The 25167-nt window shown below is 36.4% G+C and overlaps 2 protein-coding genes across 2 annotated transcripts; both read right to left on the bottom strand.

Annotated features, from left to right (window-relative positions):
- Positions 1 to 460: 460 nt before the first annotated feature.
- LOC109079044 (phosphoglucomutase-like protein 5) lies at positions 461 to 21205 on the bottom strand. Its single transcript, XM_042762439.1, has 11 exons — positions 20465 to 21205; positions 18875 to 19037; positions 17942 to 18093; positions 17725 to 17845; positions 17450 to 17640; positions 16395 to 16549; positions 9076 to 9191; positions 6271 to 6406; positions 5728 to 5911; positions 2988 to 3125; positions 461 to 1675 (listed from the first exon to the last, which is right to left on the bottom strand). The coding sequence occupies exons 1-11, from the start codon at positions 20720 to 20722 to the stop codon at positions 1586 to 1588; spliced, it is 1704 nt and encodes a 567-aa protein (XP_042618373.1). The 5' UTR covers positions 20723 to 21205; the 3' UTR covers positions 461 to 1585.
- A 1230-nt stretch (positions 21206 to 22435) lies between these two features.
- LOC109089356 (forkhead box protein D5-like) lies at positions 22436 to 24042 on the bottom strand. The gene has a single exon (XM_019103477.2). It carries the CDS (start codon positions 23634 to 23636, stop codon positions 22617 to 22619), a length of 1020 nt encoding a protein of 339 aa, XP_018959022.2. The 5' UTR covers positions 23637 to 24042; the 3' UTR covers positions 22436 to 22616.
- Positions 24043 to 25167: the final 1125 nt, after the last annotated feature.

Below are 25167 nucleotides of genomic sequence, written 5' to 3'. Positions count from 1 at the left end.
CTGCTTGTGAAAATAGTACAAAAGTGAAAAAAGGTAAAAAAAGGAAAAACTGTATTACTTAATGTTACATATGACAGCTGAGTGACAGATTTCATACCTTCAATCCTGCTTATCATAAAAAAAAAACATAAAAAAATACTAAATAAAATTAATATTATTCATCAAAATAATAAACCACAAAAAAAAATATATTAAAATAGAAAGCAGTTATTATAAATTGCAATAATATTTTAAAATATTAGTTTTTACAGTACTGATGAAGTAAATGTGGCATTGGTGAGCAGAGACTTATTACAAAAACATTGCTATTAGACATAATTTGATGTTTTATTTTAGTCAGTATAATTATATTGTTAAATCCATTGATAATTCTCTGAAATGAAATGACAGAAGATGGACATCTATAACATGTATGAGTCTTTGAACTCACTGATTGTATGACAATAACAGGATGCTAGGACACACAAAAGATAAAGTTTATTTATGCAATTTTTAGGATACAAAATTAAAATACAGCTAAGGCAATTGTATGTATTTTTAGTCCTTTCCTTCATCAAAGTACTATTTAAAAGGGAGCATTTGTTTTCACCTTGGAGTTGTTGTTTTGAAAAGTCCTTGCACGTATCTTAATCACTGGCTCAAAGAAATGTATTGTAAATGTCAGAGGTGTAATATAATAATAATAATATAAATAATAATACACTTAGAGGCATGTTTCTTATCAAACAACGGAATGCACATAATCCATCTGACATTAAACAAACTGATTCATTCAGGATTTAAAAAAAAAAAAAAGTAATTATTAAGCATTATTTAAGCTGACCAACTGTTAGCCAAAAGGGAAAACTTTCCTTTAACTCATTTCATACATTGATTCACAACGTTCATTTGCAGCACATTTCAGGAAGTGATCAAAAAATTGCAAAATCAACACCAGTGTTAGCAATTACAAGACTGGATGTAAGAATTTCGGAGCCTTTTTCAAGACAATCCTTATGATTATTATTTTAGCGGTTCATTCTTGGACATGAGCTCAGCTCTAGCTCTTGCACAAAATATGATGCATTTCTAATGTGAATTCCACAGAAATAAGTAAATATTGAACAGCACTGCTCCCTTTTTTTCATTGGTTGTTTTGAATATGTTTCTTTGTAACAGCTACATTGTAAACAAAAGCACACAGTTAACAATTTCCCAAGTTTAGGGTTTAGACCCCATGCATCTCAATCGAAACACAAAGTGGTCTACATGTGTTCTGTTTCTAACAACATTCTTATTGAATTAAACATTGTAAAGGAGCGTTTGCGTGAACATGATGAAACCCTATGCTCCCTTTGGATTTTTTAGTGGTTTACATGAGTTTATACATGTGCAAAGGAAAAGAAAACCATACAGGGGCCCTTGAAAAGACAAATGAAGAAGAAAAACAAGATAGACTGAGAGGGGAAGTAAGGAAAATGAGGAGAGAAATGATTAAAGAGCAGCAAAATGAATAGTTGGCACATTCTTTGTGGTGTTGAGGGTGAAAGGATCAGATGAGCGAGGAAAGTGATTTTGGCCCCTGGTGTGCGGTGCTGGATTGGTCTCAGGTGATCATGTTGGGGCCTCTGTGTCCAGTTCGTTCATGGATGTTGGAGATTTTTAGAGCAATGGCAATGAGAGGACCCAGCACAACCTGCAATGATCAAAAGAAAGAGTAATGAAATACATATTAAACATACTGCCAGTATCATGAAACAAATGTAACACAATGGCAAACTGCATTAATGGAATAATCTGGGTTTAGCTGAATCAACAACATTTGATTACCACAAAAATTAATTTTCATATGTACAGTATAGTGAGACACTTCTAATGAAAGTGGATTGGGTCAATCCATAAACATTAAAATACTCACTGCATTAAAAGTATAGTATATCCACAAGATGTGAACAATATGCATGTTAACATGATTTTATAAGGCATCATGTGAGGTGCCTTCTTCTTTTTCTTGCTTTACGGCAGATCGCAGACTTATAAGTGCATTACCGCCACCTATCCTAATAAAGATTGTAGATAGAGTGTCAATGGTACCGCCACCTATCTCTCAAATGGACCATTGACACTCTATCTACAATCTTTATTAAGTCTGCGATCTGCCATAAAGCAAGAAGAAGAAGATGGCGCCTCACACGCAGGCTGGAGAAGAAGACGCGAACACGCTCAGGACAGACAGTTCAGACATTGCGGTGAAAATCAGAGGTAAAAAATGATATAAATACTGTTCAGTTTCTTGCACAGACCGATCGTTTTGTGTCTTTACACATCAATGTCAATCGTCACGAGCCGCAGGGTTTAATTTCGTTTTGTTTATGTATGTTTTATGATTCTCAAAGCAGTGATTCCCATCCACTTACATTATATGACTGACAGACTGCAAGGGTTTGAGTTAAAAATCCCTGTTGGATGCCCTCAAAATAAAAACATAAAAACAAAAAATTCACATTTTTGTGAACTAACTATCCCTTTAACGTACAGAACCTGAAATATTATTCTTTTAATGATCTTTAGAACAATAATGGACATGGCTTAGACATCTTTGTTTCACAGTGTACTGATGTAATTCAGAAACTGGCAACAAGGCATGAGGGCATACGAATGAAAACAAAAATTAATTTCTTCAAATACAGTAGATGATATATTACTCGTATACAAGCAAAACAAAAACAAAGTAACTTAACAATAACTCATATGTGGCAAAAGTTGTCAATAACAGATTTTTCTCCAAACTTATCCATTTATGATTAACAAATATTACTACATATATGCAAGTTAACTCTAACACTTATTACGAAGTGTGCTTTTGTTATCATTCGATAACTAAACCATAGCTAACTTAACACATTTATGCCAGATTCTGGTTCATAAGCACAAGCTTTTACACAAGTATTGCTGTGATCCTGCCAATCAAGGGGTTAATATTAGAATAGCTAAAGTGAATTGTTCACCTGAGTCTCTCTGTTGTGTCTCTCTGGGTCTCTCTCGTAGCTCTCTGCGTAGATGCGGACAGTGGCCCCGGTTCCAGCACCAGAACCACTGAGCCGGAAGATGATTCGGGACGAGTCTGTGAACATGATCCTTAGGCCCTGGAGGACAAGTGCAGAAATAAAACGCAGTTCATTTTTGTGCCAACAATTCTGATTGATCATTGGGTTCCTTGAACCTACAACCTTCAGCTACCAGCTCCAAAAATGAAATATCTTAAAAAAACAACAACAACCAAAAAAAAAAAAAAATTTGGGATCTGAATCACAAAAAAGAAAGGCTGACAAAAAACTGTGAAAACGTTGAACACTCAACATGGCACATTCGTGTTCCTAAACTGACCTTTAAAATTTAATTTTATGAAAATCTAGGCTGGCTTTACTACTACTAACTATCCACTAGATGTCAGGAAAAACTCAGAGCCAGACTCTATCAGAAAACTGCTCAGTGGTCGTGGAGTCACAGTTAATATTAGATCAAACTTATGTTATTGACATCAAAGGCTGTTCATCCAGTCAAACTCAATAGTATTCAATATTAAAAAATAATACATTTTTAATTTGAATTTTAAGAACATATCTATGTCCATTTTTAAATCTGAGTCCTGAATCAAAACCAGAACCACTGTTATAGATGTAATATTTGTGTTGGTGTGTGTGTTTGCGTGTGTCATGTTGTCCGACAGCTGAGTGTCTCCTCGGTGGCCCCCTGCAGACACGCAGAGAGGAGGACCAGGACAGCTGACACAATCCAGCACTGGGAGGAATGTCTGTTGTAATAATACACTCAGCTGTGGAGACGCCGGCCGGATGACTGAAGTGACTGACACGGTCGGTGGGACACCACTGACTGGATGACAGGCCGTGACCCCATGTCTCCAGTGTGAAATCACACCAAATCATGAGGCTCCTAAAAATGGAGACTCTTATGCTCACCAATACTGCATATATTTGATCAAAAAAATTGTGAAATAATATTCCAATTGAAAATGCTTTCTATTGCAATATAGTACTTTATTCCTGTGATGCAAAGCTGAATTTTCAGCATCGTTACTCCAGTCTTCAGTGTCACATAATCCTTCAGAAATCATTCTGATATGCTGCTTTGGAGCCCAAGAAACATTTATTATTTTCAATGTTGAAAACAGTTGTGCTGCTACATATTTTTGTGTAAACTGTATTTTTATCAGTATTCTTTGATGAATAAAATGCAACAAAAAACAGCATTTATTTGATTATTATTATTTTATTTTTATTTTTGTGACATTATAAATGTCCTTACTGTCACTTTTGGTCAATTTAATGTGTCTTTGTTGAATAAAAGTATTAATTTCTTTAAAAAAAAAAATTACTGACCCCAAAACTTTTTAATGGTAATGTATACCAACGATTGCAATTCTGAGATATAAATGAGATGAGAGGTAGATGAGGTGTTGAGTAAAGTGTCAGGCTAATGTCAAGAGGTCAAGGTTTGGCTGGTTAGCATCCAGTAACCCCCTGCTGGTTGATGCCATAACTACATCATTTTTGTCTCCGGAGAGATTGTTCTAGAGAGAGAGAAGATGGTTTCCGCAAATTCCTGGTCAGAACCGAGTGAGTCAGCTGGGTAAACTTCAAACACAAGGCTATGCAAGGGTTTACGTGTGTGTGTAACACAGACCACTAAAGGGCATTGCATCTTGGTACAGCAAATCCAGGCCAGATTAAGATAAAGCATCTACTGAAACATCCTTCTCCCATTACTATCAAGCACATGTGCGTCTCTGAGCTTTAGTACATCCTCCAAAAAAGGAGTGACAGAGAGAGAGAGAGCAGCTGAATGAAAATTTTAACAGAGTCTCGGCACGTATATATTGTTCATTTCAGCCATGCCGTATATACCGTACACACATAAGCAGCTATGTGCGAATGTAGATGCCCAAACAAGGAATCCCACTGGGTGGTCCGTGTGCACAAGAGGACGTGTGCCATACTAAATAGCGTATAATTGCTGAACATAAAACCTTAATGCTCAACAACCCCCTGGCAGCTCTTTATACGAGCGACTAAGCTGCAAAATCTCTGACATTTCCCCATTATCTCAGATGAATAAGGTGCATTATGGGACCAATGTGTACATTTCTTTTCATCTTATTCAAATGAATTAAACAAACATGTTGTAAATATTCATTTTCTTTTGTTTGGGCAGTTTAAAGCATGATCACGTTTGCAGATTGGCTCTCGTCACCATAATACAAGATATATTATCATGCTCATTTCCCTTATTTTTTTTAATCTAGATGAACTTGGCCACCATCAAACACTCACTTAAAGTCTGTTAAAAAACATTAATAATTTAATAACAATGTTAAAATATGTAAATCTCAAAATGAACAACCATTTTTATAGATTACATTATAAAGTTGCCTAAATTCACTTGTAGCATCTAAACAGTTGATTTTTTTTTTTTTGATCAAGCAAATGCAACCTTAATTGGTGAGCATAACAGACTTTTTTCAGTAACATTAAAATCTTACCAACACATGCAGAAAACATGTTGAAAAATGCACTGCAAAGTATTTAGCCAAACAAGCTGTTGTGAATCAAATAAAGAAGCATTTCCTGTCTCCTATTTGTATTATGTATGAACGGACATAAATACAGCAAAGTCTACTGAGGCTGCAATATGACAGGCCGTCTCTCATGTTCTGAGCGCTGAACTGACCTGTTTTCTGGACACACTGCCGTCCACTGGGTCGATGTACTCAAAATTATCAGCCTTCTCCACACTGTAGATGTTATTGCCCACAGAAAACTTCTGAGTGGTAAAAGCTTTATCAGTGATAACAGCTTCCAGATCTCTCATGAGGTAATACGCTGCCTTGCCGTCCACCCCTTCATAGTCAAACCTGTCAGATATAACATAAATACAACAAACGCTATAGTAGATCAATGTAAAAGAAAGACTACGAACATAACCCAATAGCACCTACAGTAATAAATAATGGTTGCATGACCATTTGGAGAGCTCCTGGGATTTTCACATGACATCTACAAGTAGAGCTAAATATGGTAAACGTGGGAAACTTGTATGGGAAAGGCAAAACAATCCAGGCACAATTTAAAGAGATTCTGCCTACTCTACTCTGTCTCAAAGGAAAAGCCATTGAGAGGGTGGGTACTGTAAGTATACACAAAGAAATATCCTGAAATGAAGACTGATGTTAAATATGAAGCTTGGGAAGATGCTGTTTTGGGTTTAGCTCACCTGCAGAAGTAGTTGCGTCCCATTTTGGCCCAGTGATCTCTCACTATTTCCTCCACCCCCTGCTTTCGCACTGCCATGATGGACAACCACACCAGAACTGACCACAGGCCGTCTTTATCACGGATGTGGTCTGAACCTAAAAGAAAGAGATAAAGAGAGTCATATTTTGCTATTCAATTTACATTACTACTCAAAACGATGGTAAGATTTTTATGAACGGTTAGATTATGTTCACCAAAGGTGCATTTATTTAATCAAAAATACAGAAAAAAATTGAAATATAATTACATATTTAAAACATCTTCAAATATAATTTATTTCTGTGATGGCAAAGCTGAATTTTCACCCTCATTGCTCCAGTCTTGTGTGCCTCATCAGGAATCATTTACCCTAAAAACAACCTAAAAATCTTTGATGAACAGACCCTGAACACAACCTAAAAAGCCCAATGATTCATGTTTTCAAGGTGAGACGGATCTAAATCAGGACAAGACAATAACTAAATGAAAGCCCTAACTCTCCTGTTCAACTCTTCATCTGTTTGATTTATGCTTGACATCTCTATGACTTTTGTTCTTTGATCTGGTTTATTTCATGTAATCATATGTCAGGAAAAGCATATCCGACAGCTGCTCTCTGTGTGTGACTAATGCTGGAGTACTGAAAAATGCTCAGGCCTACCGCATATCACATCAGCAAGTCTACACAACAGTCTAAAAATGCTAAAATCAATAAAACACAAAGTTCACTTCAAAAAGCAGATTTCAACATTTAACAGCTTGTCAGACTGTTATCTGATAACTTTATCCCTTAGCTCACAAAACAATAAGCATGACGCAGAAGCGACCTGGTTCACAGCCATAAGGGAAACTTTCTTCATGCCAATATTCCATAAACACACTCAATTTATCCCAGATACCTACACCAACAGATAAAACATATGATGAATGTATGTATACTGTTGTAGACTTACAGTATGTCTGTCTAGCACAGCTGAGAGCGTTTTGTGAAAAACAATCGACTGACAGGAACGGAAAAAGAAATCAGTATACAAACAAGTGGCCCATGACCGTACAGTAATCCTGAAGCAAAGTCAAAACATGGTGAATAATGAGCAGGCTGCTCTTTTGACACCTACAGACAATGCCTCGTGTCTTACTCAAGGTCTTAGTGATGGTGTAAAACCCCAGAGGCTTTACAGATCGACCCTGCTGCCCACAGAGCCAAGCGTCTGTCTGCCCAGCAACATCATTCAGCGCCAGTTGCTTATTCCACATTCAGCTGCCAACCAAAACACAACCACTCAATACCATGCAGGGGCTCACCTTCATGTATGGGAGTTCCTACAACTATACGCTCTCATAAAAAAAGGTACAAAGCAATCACTGGGGCAGTACCCTAAGGTACAAAAGCTAAAAGATACATTTTTGTACCTTATTTACACCTAAGTGCTACATATTAGTACCTTAAAGGAAAATATTAGCACTATAAATATACATTTTTGTACCTTAAGTGTACATATTAGTAGCTTTTGAAAGAGTAATGTCCCAGCAACAGTTCTGTTCCTTTTTTTCTGAGAGTGTAGGTACTTTTGGCCTAGTGGACTTAAAGAGGTTTTTAAACCAAAAACCTTTTTTTGAGTGAACTATCCCTTTATGAAAGTAATTTAGCTTAAAACATACTATTTTCATTCTCACTAGTTTATTAATTTAAGCATATACAGTAAATACATCACAGGAATTTTTCCCTGATTTTCTTTTTTTTTTCTGAACCAACAAAATTTAATTTCCACCACATTTTATTTCATAATATTCTGTGGTGGAAATTATGATTTTGTGATCTTTTTTTAAAATGGCCAATTTCTTTGTCTTCCTAAGGTTAACCTCATAGCTAGAAATGTATGTCCTAAATACACTTAATTAAATAACAAATAACTTTGACAAATTTACTGCTTGATTGGAAATGATGCTCAATAAAAATATTCTGCACACAAGTGATATTTATTTTGATTTTCTTTACACATCACGTCTCATATTATTTTATCAGGTCTCAGCTCTTCAATCACACCACTGTCTCCATGGCAACCAAAATAAATGTATATAAATCAAACAATAATATTGACATTGAATTATATTGTTTGAATTATAATATTTTTATAACAAATTCTCATATTTTAAGATTGAATGTATGGTTCTGAGACAAATAAAAAAATCTATACATAAACGTAATTTGAAAAGTAGCAAATATATATTATGAAGGCACATTAAAACATTTCAATTCAACTCCTGAGACACAAAAAGGACCCGTCAGTGAACAAACACCCATTAAAGTCCTAAAAAGTGCATACTTATCTTGTTGACCAGATGAAGGTTTTTGATTAGGTTTATCGCTCAACAACTCATATGTGGGACTAGAGAACTATAACCACTAATTTCCAATAAATCGCTTTCCTTCTCACTCCTTCACCTTCTTCTTCTGCGCCCCCACCCTGTGCTTTTGTGAGAAAAGCAGAGGAGTAGTCGTTTGCTTCTGCCAGAAGAAACGTTCTCCCTATTTCAGATGATTCACTATCCTGTACTAATAAAAAAAACAACCTCCGAAAATGTCAATAAGATAAACGTCATAATGATTCTTTAAGAATGCCTTCTTTTGTGTTTGAAAGAAAAATAACATCATATGGGCTTGGCACAATCTATGGAAAATATTGTAAATAAAGTGAATATTGACAGAAGATTAATGATAACTTTTAAACTGTAAAGCATGTAGGGCTTTTATATGCTTTTAGAGGACTCTGATGGCACCCACCTGTTCCAAAGCTCTCCTCTCCACAGAATGAACACCTCCCAGAATCCATCAGGTTGCCAAAGAATCTCCAGCCTGTGGGAGTTTCATAAAGCGCCACCTTCATAGCCTTAGCAACCCTGTAAACAAACAGGAAGCATGAGTATTCCAGTGCAATCCTTTGGACAAGATCAAATCTGAAACGAAATGCATTATCTCATTGGCTAACAGCATCACCCCTTTATGAGTGTCCTAAAAAATGTGTAGTTACATAGCACTGCAGTGTTACACTATAAAAAGGGCAAATGTGCTATTGTTGTTGTTATAGAAATTAAAAAATAAAACATAAAAATATTTCACTGATTCAAATACAAATTACAATATAATATAATATAATATAATATAATATAATAAACAATATAATATAATATAATATAATATAATATAATAAATATAATATAATATAGTATAATATAATATAATATAATATAATATAATATAATATAATAATGCATGCATTTTTCCTTCAGCACAAAGTCATGCTGCCAAATGTTTTCAGTGTGTTTATGAGTGTTAGCATGATTTGAGCTCTGGACCATGTCAGCTACAGAAGTCTAGGGAATGTCTTTGAATAATAAGATGAAGATGCATGTTGTCTGGCAGTTCTGTGAACACAGATACATTTTCAGACCCCTGTTCATCTTTTATTTGTAAGTCAGAAAAGGACTGAAGGAAAATGAGAACTCATAAACAGAGTACAGGCAGATGGATTGGTAGTTTCTAAAAATTACTAATCCATGTTTATATTTAAATATCAGACTGTATGTGACCCTGGACCACAAAACCAGTCATTTTTCAAAATTGAGATTTATAAATCATACGAAAGCTGAATAAATACGCTTTCCACTGATGTATGGTTTGTTCAGATAGGACAATATTTGGGCGAGATTCAACTATTTGAAAATCTAGAATCTGGAATGCAAAAAAATCTTAATACTGAGAAAATCATCTTTAAAGCTGTCCAAATGAAGTTCTTAGCTATGCATATTCTTAATCAAAAATGAAGTTTTGATATATTTATGGTAGGAAATTTACAAAATGTCTTCATGGAACATGATCTTTACTTAATATTCTAATGATTTTTGGCATAAAAGAAAAATCGATAATTTTGACCCATACAATGTTTTTTTTTTTTGGCTTTTGCTACAAATATATCCATGCGACTTAAGACTGGTTTCGTGGTCCAGGGTCACATATGGTAAACAGCAACAATGACATTCTGTGAAAGAAGATGGATGTTGAGGTAATGATCATTTAATGTACTCTGAGCAAAGAAATTCCCATTCAGCTTTCTACACACTCATTGGTAGTACATTTAGTATCTGTCCTTTGGACTGATTCATTAATCAACTGGCATATTTTGTCTTCTCAATCCAGTGCCTTTATAAGGCAAAAAGCAGAAAGAAACCATGCTGACATTTTGGCTGACATTTATTTTGAGATTCAGCCATGTGCCTAGAGGAGCAAGCAGCACTTTAATTATCAGTGTGTAGTCTACACCTGTTTAACTTCTTTATACTGTCAAACTCCTGCGAGCTGTCACAGAAATAGGCCTACTTCTGGACAAATACTGTCAGACGACATTACTGCTAAGACGGTAAGTTTTGTATTCGGGAATTATAATCATTCATGGCTATGAAAATGAAAGATATTCAGTGTCAAAATGAAGGAGATTGAGAAAACAAGAGGAGGAACACAATTACAAGTCTCCTCCTTTGCTTGTTGATCTTGGATAGTTGGCTAGATTCCTAACTATTTTCAGACACTGCAGTCTGGCATTATGGGTAATGAGTTGCTGAGAACCCATAAGATGAAGGGACAGATAAGAGGGAACTGGTGTAAATGAGAAGAGTTAGGATGCAGCTGTTTACTCATGGGTGGAATTACTAAATATGGGAAAACAAGTGTTTGACTCAAGGGACAAGGAGTAGAATGGAAAGCCTGGCATACGGACAGCAAACTGGAATCTTTGACCCCTCAACTTGTTTATGATGAGTTATTCTCATATTTGTGGCCAACACAAGCAGCGCTATCTCTAATCCAGCATTTTAAATATTTTGCATGCATGTGTGTTCATGTGGATGTTACTGGATTTTAACAAACAATTCTGTCTAGAAAAGAAAATAATGTGTTTAGCTGGATTTTAAAGTCAGCAGCTGTTCCTAACCTCAGTCTGGCAATAAACCCTATTATCAACTGGCAGAATGTTAGCATGAGTTGACAGGAAGTTAAATTAAGCTGGTACCACAGTTATACTAAAATGTTTTCCATTTACATTCCTTGCTCCAAGGTATAATAAAATATTTTTGAAAGTGAACCTTTGAGTACCAACAGTGCTTGAAATTGATTAATTACAATATAAACAAATAGTTTAAGGACTTGATTACCTTATAAAGTCTAAACTAGTGAGTGGCATAACACAGACGATGAGGACCAAAAAAAAATCAAAAAAAAAAACACAAAAATACCCCTAAAAAACACATTAAAAAAAAAATAAAAAACAACCACCTTATCAATTTTTTTTTTTTTTTTTTTTGGTTCAAAGATTCATATTTCATATCAAGTGTGTTACTTTCATCACTGACATCCCCAAACGGAATTGCAAAAATTGATTGAGCCCACAAAGAAAAAGAAAAGAAAAAAAAAGCCCTGAAACAGTTTTTTCTTTTTGGGTATTTATGCAATATCACCTTAGTAAAAGTATTGTTGTTAGCGTTTTAATAAATCGGCAAAATATGGCTTCCTGATGAACTGGTGGTTTAATTCTGAATGAATAAGTGTTTTTAAGTTAATGGATTCAGTGAATGATATAATGACACACTCATAAAGACAGTCACTTTTCATTCCTGAATGAATCTATGTTGTTGAGCAAATCAGTTCAGTGAATGATTCAATGACTTACTCATAAAGACAGTTGCTTATTTCATTCCTGAATGAATCAGTGATGTTGAACAAATCAATTCAGTGAATGATTCAATGATGTGCTCATAAAGACAGCCGCTTATTTAGTTCCTGAATGAATCAGTGTTTGTTGAACAAATCAATTCGGCGAATGATTCAATGATGTGCTCATAAAGACAGTCGTTTATTTCGTTCCTGAATGAATCAGTGTTTGTTGAACAAATCAGTTCAGTGAATGATTCAATAAATAACTCATAAAGATAGACTCTTGTTGCCACCTACTGGATGAACAATGTAACCTGCAGAAAGAGTCACTTAAAGGGTTAGTTCAGCCAAAAATTTAAATGATGTCATTAATGACTCACCCTCATGTCGTTCCAAACCCGTAAGACCTCCGTTCATCTTCGGAACACAGTTTAAGATATTTTAGATTTAGTCCGAGAGCTTTCAGTCCCTCCATTGAAAATGTATGTACGGTATACTGTCCACGTTCAGAAACGGTAATAAAAACATCATCAAAGTAGTCCATGAGACAGCAGAGGGTCCGTTAGAATTTATTGAAGCATCGAAAATACATTTTGCTCCAAAAATAACAAAAATTACGACTTTATTCCACTTTTTCTTCTCTTCCGGGTCTGTTGTGAGTGCGTTCACAACACTGCAGTGACGCCGCTGACATACGACGCTGCTGACGTGTTTTCTTTGTTATTGGGCGCACCAGAGAACACGTCAGCAGCGTCGTACGTCAACATTCACAGCAGTCGCGTTCACAACAGACCCGGAAGAGAAGACAATCCGGAATAAAGTCGTAATTTTTGTTATTTTTGGAGAAAAAATTATTTTCGATGCTTCAATAAATTCTAACGGACCCTCTGATGTCTCATGGACTACTTTGAAGATGTTTTTATTATCTTTCTGGACGTGGACAGTATACCATACATACATTTTCAATGGAAGGACAGAAAGCTCTCTGACTAAATGTAAAATATCTTAAACTGTGTTCCGAAGATGAACGGAGGTCTTACGGGTTTGGAACGACATGAGGGTGAGTCATTAATGACATAATTTTAATATTTGGGTGAACTAACGCTTTAAAAATCCTACCACAAATGCACAAAAAATCCCAGGATGTAATGTAATTTCTAGGCAAACTATCATTAAATTAGATTACAGCAAACACATCAGGACTGCATATGGTTACACATGGTAAATATGGTTACAGCAAACACATCAGGACTGCAGTTAGAGTTATAATTTTCCCATATTTCATCAGTTCATCCTGATAGCACACATTCTCTCTTCCCCTTCCCAAATGTAGGGAGCATGGCAGATGTTTCCTTTCCATCCTTACATCCCTAAACACACTCTCACACACACACATACGGTATAAAGACATGGAGCTGCTCCACTCAAACACAGGTCAGCAAACACACATCAGACCTACATCGCACACATGCTTCAGTAGATTATCTCCACTGCCACTTAACAAACACACACTCCTGAGAGGACCATAATGTAAACACAGCCACAGCTTAGAGCTTGTTCATCACCTAAAAAGGTTTACAGCAGCAGAGACGCCTCTCTCCAACAACTCACACCACGAGAGACATTCATGCCTCAGAAAATCAGTTCAGATTAGTTGGATAGAATGATACAGATTCATGAACAGAGACATTTAAGGATTCTCCATCACCAGCTCCAGAACTATATAATCTGACTTTTAAATACTCACAATAAAAGAATGTGTTGATTATGGTTGATTTCAACAGCTAATTAAACAGGATCAGTTCCTCTTCAGACTTGACTCTCTTTTCTAGTGGTGTTGGGGATTAAAATTTATGGTGTGAACATTTAAAAAGTAAGTTAATCCTTATTAACAGCTGTGCAGACAGTATTTCAACATTTATTATTTATAATACTGCGTATACTGTTATAAGAAACTCAGAAAGCAATAAATTCATAACACCTTTGCTGGAGAATAATATGGTGATGGCATATATGGCAAAACATTACTGATTGATTGGTTTGTAATTTTTAATGAATTCTTACTAATGATACATCACATTTCTACAATGGCATCCCAACTGAAAATGTTTATTTTTGCATGACGATCCATTAAACTAGATATAAATGTATAAATGCTTTTGAAGTTTGTTTTCTTTTTATTGAGCCAAAATGTTAGTTTGTGACCACTCCATTATTGGTCACAAGTCTTTTTGCTATACAAATTTGTAGGTCAAACTTAAACTTTAGTAAAGTTACAAAAACCAAAGCTATTTCTATGCTGTCACGTTCACATGTTTACAAGTGGAAGTGAATGGAACAAGAAGTCTAGTGTGACTGCACCTTTAGGCTGGAAGGCAACAGCTCAGATTTGAAGGGTGACTTCAGTGAAAGACAGAATGTGAAAGGGAACATTCTAGAACAGTTTCTAGGCTGGGAGGACCTACACTTACTTAAATATCATTTACAGAATGGAAATCATGACACTCTGCTTAGCTATGGCTATACGTCATAAGGTATAAATTCAAGTCAAATGCAGTCTCAACCTCCTCTTTCTTTATCTTAGCCACACCAGTAGTTAAATTCTCATTGACACTGTGTTTCTGACATTATATCAACCTTGCAAATCCTGTAGGAAGTGAATAATGAGTCACAGTGTAAAAACAATATTGATTTGAGGAAATCAGGGCTAATTCTGGGGTTATGGCACAATAAGCACTTTCTGGCTGTTTTTAATGACTGATTGGGCAGCGCAAAATAACATCACTTCCTGTTTGACTGCCAGCATTGTAGGTATAGTGCATTCACTATCCCTATTATGCCTTACAAACCTGTATGACTTTCTTTCCACTGTGAAACACAAAACATCTTATTTTGAGAAATGTCTCAGTGTTTCTTTTGTCCATACATTGGAAGTCAATGGTAACCAAAACATTTGGTTACAAACATTCTTCAAAATATCTTCATTTGTGTTCTGAAGAAAGAAAGTCATTAAGGTTTGGAACGACATGAGGGTGAGTAAATCATATCAGAATTTTCATTTACTTAACTATCCCTTTAATAAGGGCATTTCATATCAGTCAGGATCACATTATTTCGGGAAGCTGCAAACTTTAGTGCATAGAAGAGAAGTGGGCCAGAGAAGAGGGTTTAGAGTTGTCAGTTTTTGGCATCCCCATTTAAGTGTATGACGGTGTGAATTCATTTACAAGTTTGTCTTTTTAAAACTAGTTTTGAAAGCTGAAGTGTGTAGGCAAATCTCAGATGGAACTTTGTAGGCTGATCTCAAAACAGCACTGTATTCAGACAGGTTTTTTTGAACACTTCTTGTTCCCCATTGGTCAACAAAACAGCCAGCCCCGCCCCCAACTCACACCATTGGTTGAGTTGTTGCCATGTCAGACAAGGCAATGTTTTAAGCACCACAGAACCACAATTAGCTCCAAATTGCATGAGATAGGAGAAAGTATTTACCAACCCCCAAAATTACACTTTACAATTAACAAATGTCATCTAATCGCATGAAATCACTATTCATTTCCAATAGCACAAGATCCTGTCTCAAAGTTGGCAGGTCTTTAGAATGATGCACCCTGAAAGTTATTTTTAGTGGGGTGAATGGTGTCTGCAGGAGCGCAGGGTTGAGCTAACACTGTTATTCTTAGGGAGTGAGTCTCCATGCTGTAACCTCTGGCCCCATCACTAATGCTTTTACTGCTCAGTGTCTTAAACTGGACAGAACGAGAAGCGAAAAACTAATTGTGAGAGAGTGGAAAGATCCTGATGGATGGATTCCTCCCTGATCATCAGCTTATAAATTATTTTGAGAGTAGACTGGCTTTTATTTAAACAGCCCTGAACTCTTACAGTATGTTAAGGGAAAATGTCACTGACTCTTATTTGACAAAAATGTGAGAGTCAAAAAGAGAAATCGCTGCACACTGTGTGAAATCCTTTTAAGTAGAACCAACAAACAGTCTTTGGCAGCGGGCTGAATAAAAGTGCAAGCAAATAAGTTGTAATTAATATTCATGTACATAATTAATATTCATGATAGTGCATTCTGTGGGAGGTTAGTAGTACTCTTTTATCAGAGTGGTTTGAGTAACTTTTATTGATGACAGCAAGTCCTGCAGCATGTCTGTGAATAAGGCACTTCAATGAAATCAGAAAGCATGTACCACACTATCAGAGAGAAAGGTACAAAACAGTCATTGGGGCAGTACCTTAAGGTACAAAAGATAAACGGTACATATTTGTACCTTATTTATCTCTAAATGGAACCTATTCATACTTTAAAAGTATAGATATAACTTTAAGTGTACATATTAGTACCTGGGGTAAAAAAATTCACAGTTAGATTAGCAATGTTTTCTTACCTGTCAATGGCTGTGCTGGTTGGCATACTGCGGGCAAAACCTCTGATTCCTCTCTGACTGAAGTAAGGGATGCAGGAGAGGTTTGCAGCCATCACTGCCAGTGAATCAGAAGGGCTCACAAAGAATCCATTCTCACCCATAATCATGTAACGATCCTATACATAAGACAAACATATCCAGTTAGTTCTGTCATCTAATCTGATTAAACAAGCAGCTCCACATAAAATAACCAAATATGCAGCTGCTGCATCATCTGAAAATGATGAAGAATACATACATTACTGTTTAAAAGTTTTTTTTTTTTAATAAATCAATTCTTTTATTGAGCAAGGATGCATTAAAATAAAAACTTTTACATTTTTAAAAAAATATATATTTAAAAATAAATGCTGTACTCTTGATCTTTCTATTCATCAAATAAGTGAAAAAATCCACAAAAATATTAAGAAAATTAACTGTTTTCAACATTGATAATAATAAAGATATCTTTCTTGATCACCAAATCAGTTTATTAGAATAATTTCTGAAGGATCATGTGATACTGAAGACTAGAGTAATGGCCACCAAAAATTAGGCGTTGCCATCACAGGAATAAATTACATTTTAAAATATATTCAAATAAAAATAAACTCCAAAAAAAAGTAACATTAAAAAATAAAACACTATTTCAAAAAAATTAAAAATCTTACCCCAAATTTTCATAATATTACTGTTTTTATTGTATTTCTGATACAAATGAGCACAAGCGACTTCTTTCAAAAACATTAAAAATCTTACCCCAAATTTGAATGTTAGCATATTTATTATTTTCTCAGCAGAATGAAAAACAATTCCTGTCTCTCACTTGTTTGCAATATTAAGAAATAGAGATAACAAAAAAACAGATAAAACTGTTAAATAAAAATAAAGAACTGCAATCAATACAAGAGCTTGAAAAAGAAGCTATAAATAATCCAGCAATTTGGTTCAGCATTTTAAAATGTTTACATTTTTTCTGTGTTTGTGTCATTTGTAAGTTATATGTAAATGATTATAAGATGATAAGAGACAAGCACCCCATCTGCATCAAAAGCAGCCCCAAAGCCAAACTCTCCTCCCTTCATGGAGTCCACCAGAGATGCAGCGAATGCAGGGTTAGGGTTGGGGTGTTGGCCTCCAAAGTCCTCCAGAGGGACACAGTTAACAGCAGAATTAGCTGGAGCCCCGAGCTCATCACATAAGATTCTTCTGACATATGGTCCCATTACTGAAACAGATGACATAATGATATGACTCTACAAACAGATATAAATCTGCACATTAATATTTGCAACGATCTACAAGAGTTTACCTCCATTCATGGCATCTATTCGGATCTTCAGCTGTTTTGGACCTGTCAGCAAGCTCTTGATGGCACCAAAGTCAAAAATCCCCCGCAGCATGTTTAGATAGATCTCAACCGAATCCACAATCTCAACAAAAATGGGGGAAGAACATTTTTAAGCTCAGTATATGAATATAAACTGAAGCTTATGACAATAACTTTATGAAAAGTTAAGTTAATACACCTCACCTCTAAAGGGCTTAAACTTGTTCTCCAAGTCAAAGTCATGACGGCCAAGGCGGGACAGGTCGATGTGGAGGTCAGGGCAGATGGCGTATTCCTCTAGTGTGCGACTCACCTGATGGATCCTCTCCATCACTGTGTCTGGAGATGGTCCTGTAAAAAGGAAACAGTAACAGATTAAAAAAAAAAAAAAAAAAAATTAAACAATGTGTGTCCACCAAAATGAAAATATAATGGATCGCAATGCATATTCACATATTTGTTATAAATGTGGTTTCACTGAGAGATGGAGGCTGAGATTTGACATTTTTTTTACCTTCATTCAGCAACTATACAATCAATTAATCAAATGTGACAGTAAAGACTTTTACACATTCACTTATTTTTTTTATATTTTTTAAGGATGACACTGAAGACCGGAGTAATGGCTGCTGAAAATTCAGCTTTGCTATAATTAGAGTAAATTACATTTTAAAATATATCAAAAGAGAAACAGTTATATTAAAATGTAATAATATAATATATATAAATGCTATATTATAATAGTATTAAATGTTTAATTGTGTACTGTGCTGTTTTGCAGTATTGGTGAGCACACAATTTGCACTGTTTGTCACTCATATGCAAGAAAAAATAATATTACCATCATAATAATGGTGTATGTCAAAGCAAAAAATATATTTAAGGTTAACAACATATTGTAGGTACATTTAGGTTCATAGAAGATATTTTTTACGCTGAGATTCAAGATGTACAACGCTATTCCACTTGGGTTTCATGGTGTAAATAGTTTTTCATGACAGCTTACACAAAGGTAATGTTAACCTGAGGTCATGACTTCACTTGCACAACGATGCCCTTAAAGGCTGATATTATATATAACCTAATGAAATCAGTATGTCATCTTTATTATTCTGAAAGTGGATGTTCTCACCTCCATTAGCAACATTAAATTTGATCCCAAAGTCTCCTCCTGGGCCTCCTGGATTGTGGCTTGCAGTGAGAATGATTCCACCAATGGCTTTTATCTTCCTGATGATGCAGGAGACCGCTGGGGTGGACAGGATCCCGTTGTGCCCAATAACCAGACGTCCAATCTGAAATCAAAGTTTTGGTTTTATCTTCTTCAAAAATCATACAAAACAATTTTTTTTTTTTTTCTCAATACATTGAAAGTCAGTTGAGTCCAGTGTTGTTTTGGACTCCACTGACTTTCACTAAAAGAATGAAAACATTAAACTTTCTTTAAAATATCTTCTTTTCTGCTCCACGGAAGAAGTCATACAGATTTTAAATGACAAGTGTAAAAGTGCACATTTATACTTAAGATCCTGAATAGGCTCTTTGCTTCCAGACCCTCACCTGTCATGTAAGGGTTATCAAAACATTATATGATGGGCTTTAAACCATTCACCCTTCAGAGGCGCCAGTCATGGCTACTGCTGCATACCAGATAAACAGCTACGTCTGTCTGGTAGCTCATTCTTGTAGGAGTGACAAGCTGACTCAGAGACAAAACTAAACAGTTGTGTGTTCTTTATTTGCACCACACACTAACAATATCTAAGTACTCAAAGGAGATTTGACATACAATCCCATCTGCCATAAATTGCAAGTGTTCAGATTATTGACAGATACCTTCTTTCTAACTCACAAGACAGCAGCCCAGACATCTCAGCAACTTTGTAACTCATTAAGCTTTACAAGATCAGCCACTTTCTATTTATAGTGAGTTATGTGGCATATCTCACTCAAGCATTTAAAATGAAGAACAAGTGCACTGACCTTAGGCTTTTTTCCTTTAGTAATATGCCAATTAAACAGTACACTAGATTGATGCTTTGCTTAGCCTGTTGTTTTTACTTGCATCTCTCAGATGAAGCTTGATGAGTGTGAACTGTATTTCCAGCACTCTTTGAGCAGCTTATCCATATAAGGTTCTGCTTTTGGATACACAGCCTCGGTATATCATTCCTCTGAGAGCTACCGAGTTTGAATGGAAGAATGTCACTGATACAAAGAAGGAGAATTAAGGAGGGCGGGATGATGTGGCTGAATTATATAATATGAATGTCATAAAATTATTCAGAATATCAAAAACAATGACTTCAGGCTTTATGCTCAGACTGAACTAAACATTATGTCTTAATCAGAGGCACAATAAAATATGCTAGAAATGTTGACAGAAAGAGTTGATGGAGCATTTTGGCTCATGGCCATATGTTCTGGGTTTCCCCATCCTTCTGACATGGACATGAGAGGTCAATCCAAGGGAGGCAGCGGCAATAAACAAACAGGCTTGCAGTGATCTAACTGATGTTACCTTTTGTTGATCAGAAAAAGTATTACATGCAAAGAAAGAAATGGGCTTTCAGTAATCTGATTTTAGCTTTTTGAAGAAATACATAAAAAAATGTATTCAATTTATTAGAAATGCTATTGCAATACATTTTTAAATGACAGAACTGGAGGGACATGCGTGAGCTTTATGTTTCCCTTTGCAGAAATATAAACACGATCTTACCCCATTGGCAGCTGCCATTTGAACGATGACTTCAGTTGCAGCCCGGCTGAAGTATCTTCCATCGCTGCCCACCACCATAGTGCATCCCTGACGGTCCCTCAAGTCGATGGAGGACAGCAAACTTTGGATGTAATTTTGCAGATAGTTCTTTTTACTTTCGAAAACCGCTGTCTTCTTTCGCAGCCCATTTGTCCCTGGTCTCTGGTCATCGAAGGGGGTTGTTTGGATTGTCAAAATTGGTATAGGGTTAGTTTCCATGATTTTCTGGAACGCCTCGGGATGTCAAAAAATGAGTTTGTTAACAGTTGAATGAGGTGTGATACAGTGTTGAAAATATCGTTAAAAGCAACGGAGGAAGTTCTCGGAGGCAGCGAGCAGGGTGCGCCACAGTCCAAGTAAGAGAATTATTTGAGACGCGTCCCGTGACGCTTCTTTGGAAAACTAGTGTACGACAACTGTCTTGTCATCGCACTGGCACAAACTGTGAAGTAGGGCCACAAAATACAGAATAAATGGGTGTAAAACGCAAAGAAATATTCCAAAATGAGGTCTTGCGCTCATCGACACTCTTCTCCCGAGCTGTCACGCGTACGTCTGCTTGCCAAAAGACAGGGAGGGGAGAAAACTCTCTATAATGAGCTAACGCACCGACCAAAAATAGCCCATGATGTGGGGGAGCGAATAGTGACAGTGTGCCGCTGTGTAATCGAGCACCTCGACTGTCCGTGGCGCACTGGAGCTACGTGATGCGCCAAGGAGGACAGCAGCGCTCATCTCGCGCACACTGGATCACAAACAGAAATGTCGTAACATCAGTTAAGACTAAAGCTTGCCCACATGAAAATTAAATAACATTAACCAAGACAAGAAGGAATGAGATAAATAACAAACTGACCAAATTTCCAATGCCAAAACAGAAAAGGGAGACCGAGGCTGGTTGGCACAAGAGTAACTATGGGTCTGATTCAGAAAACAAATGTGTGTCAATATACAAGTCAAGTTAAGCAGTTGTGTTTTTTCTAGCAGTGGATGTGTGTTGGTTTTAATCATCTAATTCAAAAACCTTTTAAATTACAATATTTTGGTGAATTCTGTTCTTCAAGTGAACAATACAACTGATATCCATTCAAACCACAGTCAGCTAAGTATAGGTAGATTTTGAAAGGTTGAACTGTGTTCTGAGGACAAGGACATTTTTCATAAATGTCAGGTCGAGGCAATTTGTCAAATGCGTTTCTTATTTTGTAATTTTAAGTAGTCTATATCTTTTAAAATGGCCAAAAAAATGGTTTGATATAATTGTATGTTACTTTATACATTGTTGTTGTTTCATAGCCTAATTGTTTTAAGGCATGTATCCAAACAGAAATTGACTTTCTAAAACCTATCCTAATAAATATATAGAGTGAAAAGTGTAACAGATAAACAATATTTGTTTTCGCTGTAAATGCATTATTTGTCTTATTATATACACAAGGCTAAGTGATATTTGAAGTCAAGGAAATCTGTTAAATTAACCGAGCAAGCACATGCAGACACGCGTCGAGTTCGACTGATTTCACGAGCTTCAGTCTCCATCTAGTGGACATGAATTGATAGAAAATGTCTTGCAAGCAGTGACAAGGATTCTGTAACTATAATGCACGCAACACGCCTACTGGTTTTAAAATAAGTATTAAACGCGCATTCATATGGAGTCTTTTAACAATTGGTATTTAACTTTAAAACTGTTGTAGTGAGAGGGAAAACAATTTAAAGTCAATGTAAAGGTACCCCCCCCCCCCTTTTTTTAAATGAAAAATACATTACTCAACATTCCAAATTAAAGCGATCTTATAATAACCAATCCTTTTTTTTGACAAATGAACACATAATTGAGATTTGTCGATTAAGGTCTAAAATACAAAAAAAAACAACATAAAATGAGTAAAAAAGAATAAGTAAAAAACAAAAAATAAATAATATTCGATGATTGATGGTTTATTTAAACAGACATTTTAATACATCCACTTTTGATGATTTTAGACTAACAAATATATTAGCATTTATTTATTTACATTAAAACTATCATATAAGAGCAATGACAGAAATATCTTAGGCTATGTTACAAGTCTATTTAAAATGAGAAGAGTTCGTGAGTTTTCCAGACAGTTCAACAATGAGGAGGATACACCATCCGCAGAGTGTCTATGAAAGGAGTCCTTGTTGGCACTGGTAACAGACTTGGGGTCACACATGATGTCGGTCTGGGAAATACATAACTGTAGTCGGGTGTGAGGTAATTAGTAGAGTTTTTGTGAGGAGACGCCGCTGATTTGGCCATGATGCTGTCAATGCTGAACGAACACTTCTGGGTCTTGTGCTCGGGCCTTTGCTGGATTTCTGGAGCTTTGTGGACTTTAATGTTCAGAGTCTGATATTGGAAATATGGAGGTGGCACCATGATGCCTTCCGGCACTGGCAAATATCCAACAGGATTAGTCGGGGCTGGAACCGGCCCAGAAACGCAGTAAGGACGCCCATATGCTCGATAACTTAACGTTGGATGGAAAAGCAGCAGGTTGTCTTTGGTGAACTCAGGTTGGTTCCTCTTGAATCTTTTTCTTCTGCGCAGAAAGCTGCCGTTGTCAAACATGTCCTCAGATGCAGGGTCCAGTGACCAGTAGTTGCCTTTCCCCGGGTTTCCAGGCTCTCGTGGGATCTTGATGAAGCAGTCGTTGAGTGACAGGTTGTGTCTGATGGAGTTCTGCCACGCGGGGAATTTCTCCTTGTAGTACAGGAACTTGTTGCTGATGAAGTCGCAGATGCCGCTGAGGGTCAGCTTCTTCATCGGGCTCTGGAGGATCGCCATGGTTATCAGGGCGATGTAGGAATAGGGAGGTTTGACGGCGGAGTTCTGCTTTGGAGTGGACGTGGTGGAGAAGCTGCTCTCGCTCTCTCCCGAAGACTCGGACCCTGAGTGGTCCACCTCCGAGTGGTCCTTGCAAGGCATGATGGAGTACTCTCGGTCGCTGTCACTGTGGTCTCCTCCGACGATGTCTATTTCATCGTCTTCAGAAGAGACGGGGGTGCGCTGCACTTCTTCGTAATCCTGGGAAAGGGTCATGGTTGGAGACCCTGTGCTGGACGCGACTGTGGTTGGCGAAGCTTGTGGCCGGTTTGCAGGACTCATGGAAATGAGGACTATTTATGAGAGGCCACACGCATTCCGTCTTTGGTCCGCCGATGGTCTGACAAATAGGGGTGGAGTGTCACCACAGGGATTCAGGACAGTCAGGCAGGTGTGGGGGTCTTTGACCTGTTTAAACAAAACAATCCGCATATGAGATGCGCATCCCAAACACCCCATTAGAGCATCTCAAACTAATGAGATGGCGAAATAAAAGGGCAGTACTGTTTTCAGTCATATTTAACATTTCTTAGCCTACTTTTTTGGACCAGGTTAAATGTTAAATTTTCCTCTTTTATTTTTACTAAGACAAACGTTCTGGCAACTAGATTTTTATATCGCTGTTTTGTTAGTTAAATAAGGAACATAATGTAAGACGTTTTTATCTTTATTATTAAGTCATTTTAGCCTCATTATTGAAATAATAAACTGATATTATCAAATGCACTTCCAAATTATGAATCTATTTTTAAACGCATGTGCCAAGTTTAATGCATATTTCGAGAAAAAAAAAAACATTTTACTATTTTCTAAAGTGTTATGCAAGGATTGCGTTTAAAAAAAAGAGAAACCATATATTCTTCTTCTTCTTCTTATTATTATTATTATTAGCCTATTTTAAAAATATATTTGGTGACGCTTTCTTGAAGTTATTTGACCTGAAGTACATTTTTAAATTATGGGTCACATCACAACAACAACAACAACAAAAATTCTGCATGTGGTTACGCCGACTTTGTTTTTAAACTTTAATAATGTTTAAAATAAAATATTTAATCCTTATTTTAATACATAATAAAATTTAATGCCAAAATATGTCAAGCCTTTTAATCTCCACACATTTAAACACTGACATTTGTTCTTTAGGCGCCACATAATAAAAAAAGTGTATCTAGCCTATTTATTTATTTATGAACTAATGCATGAATGAATGAATTGCATTTTTAATGTGTTTTAGATCCAGACAAAAATTAGCGTCATGTCACTGAACCTTTTCTTACAAAAGCCACTTAATTCACTTCCAATAAAAATACAGTCGTTATATTCTAGATGACCTTTTAGGATTCCTCTCCAATTCAGAAGCAGGTTAGCGCAGTGGGAGCCGGGACGTGTGATGGGGAATTTTCACACCACGCCTAACTACCGGGTTAAAAGACTGATTTCCCCCCGATACCCCCTGGGTTTCGTTTGGTTTGTCACCAAAATACACCCGCGTGATATGACAACAAAAAAGGCCATGGCCCGGCTCCCCGCATTGACAGAAGAATGCCGGTAAACGAGCCTATCAACATCAGAATCAAATAGGAAACGGCGCAGCTTTAGCCTACAGGCCAGGAGCGAGTTTTATTGGAGGGCATGAATGAGCGCAGCAATCCTCAAAGCAAACCTTCTTGCGCGCGGATGTGTGTTAAAACTGTTCACAGTCATCTCAATTGCAAATGAAAGGGTCCATCCACTTCCTCAGCTGTGGATGGTGTGGAAGTGGATGCATGTAAATTTCTGAGAGTACTTGAAAGCTGTGTAAACTAACAGC

This window comes from Cyprinus carpio, chromosome A8 (genome assembly GCF_018340385.1).
Source record: "Cyprinus carpio isolate SPL01 chromosome A8, ASM1834038v1, whole genome shotgun sequence".
In the NCBI taxonomy this organism is placed as follows: Eukaryota; Metazoa; Chordata; class Actinopteri; order Cypriniformes; family Cyprinidae; genus Cyprinus; species Cyprinus carpio.
This window is presented reverse-complemented; position numbering and strand designations above follow the sequence as displayed.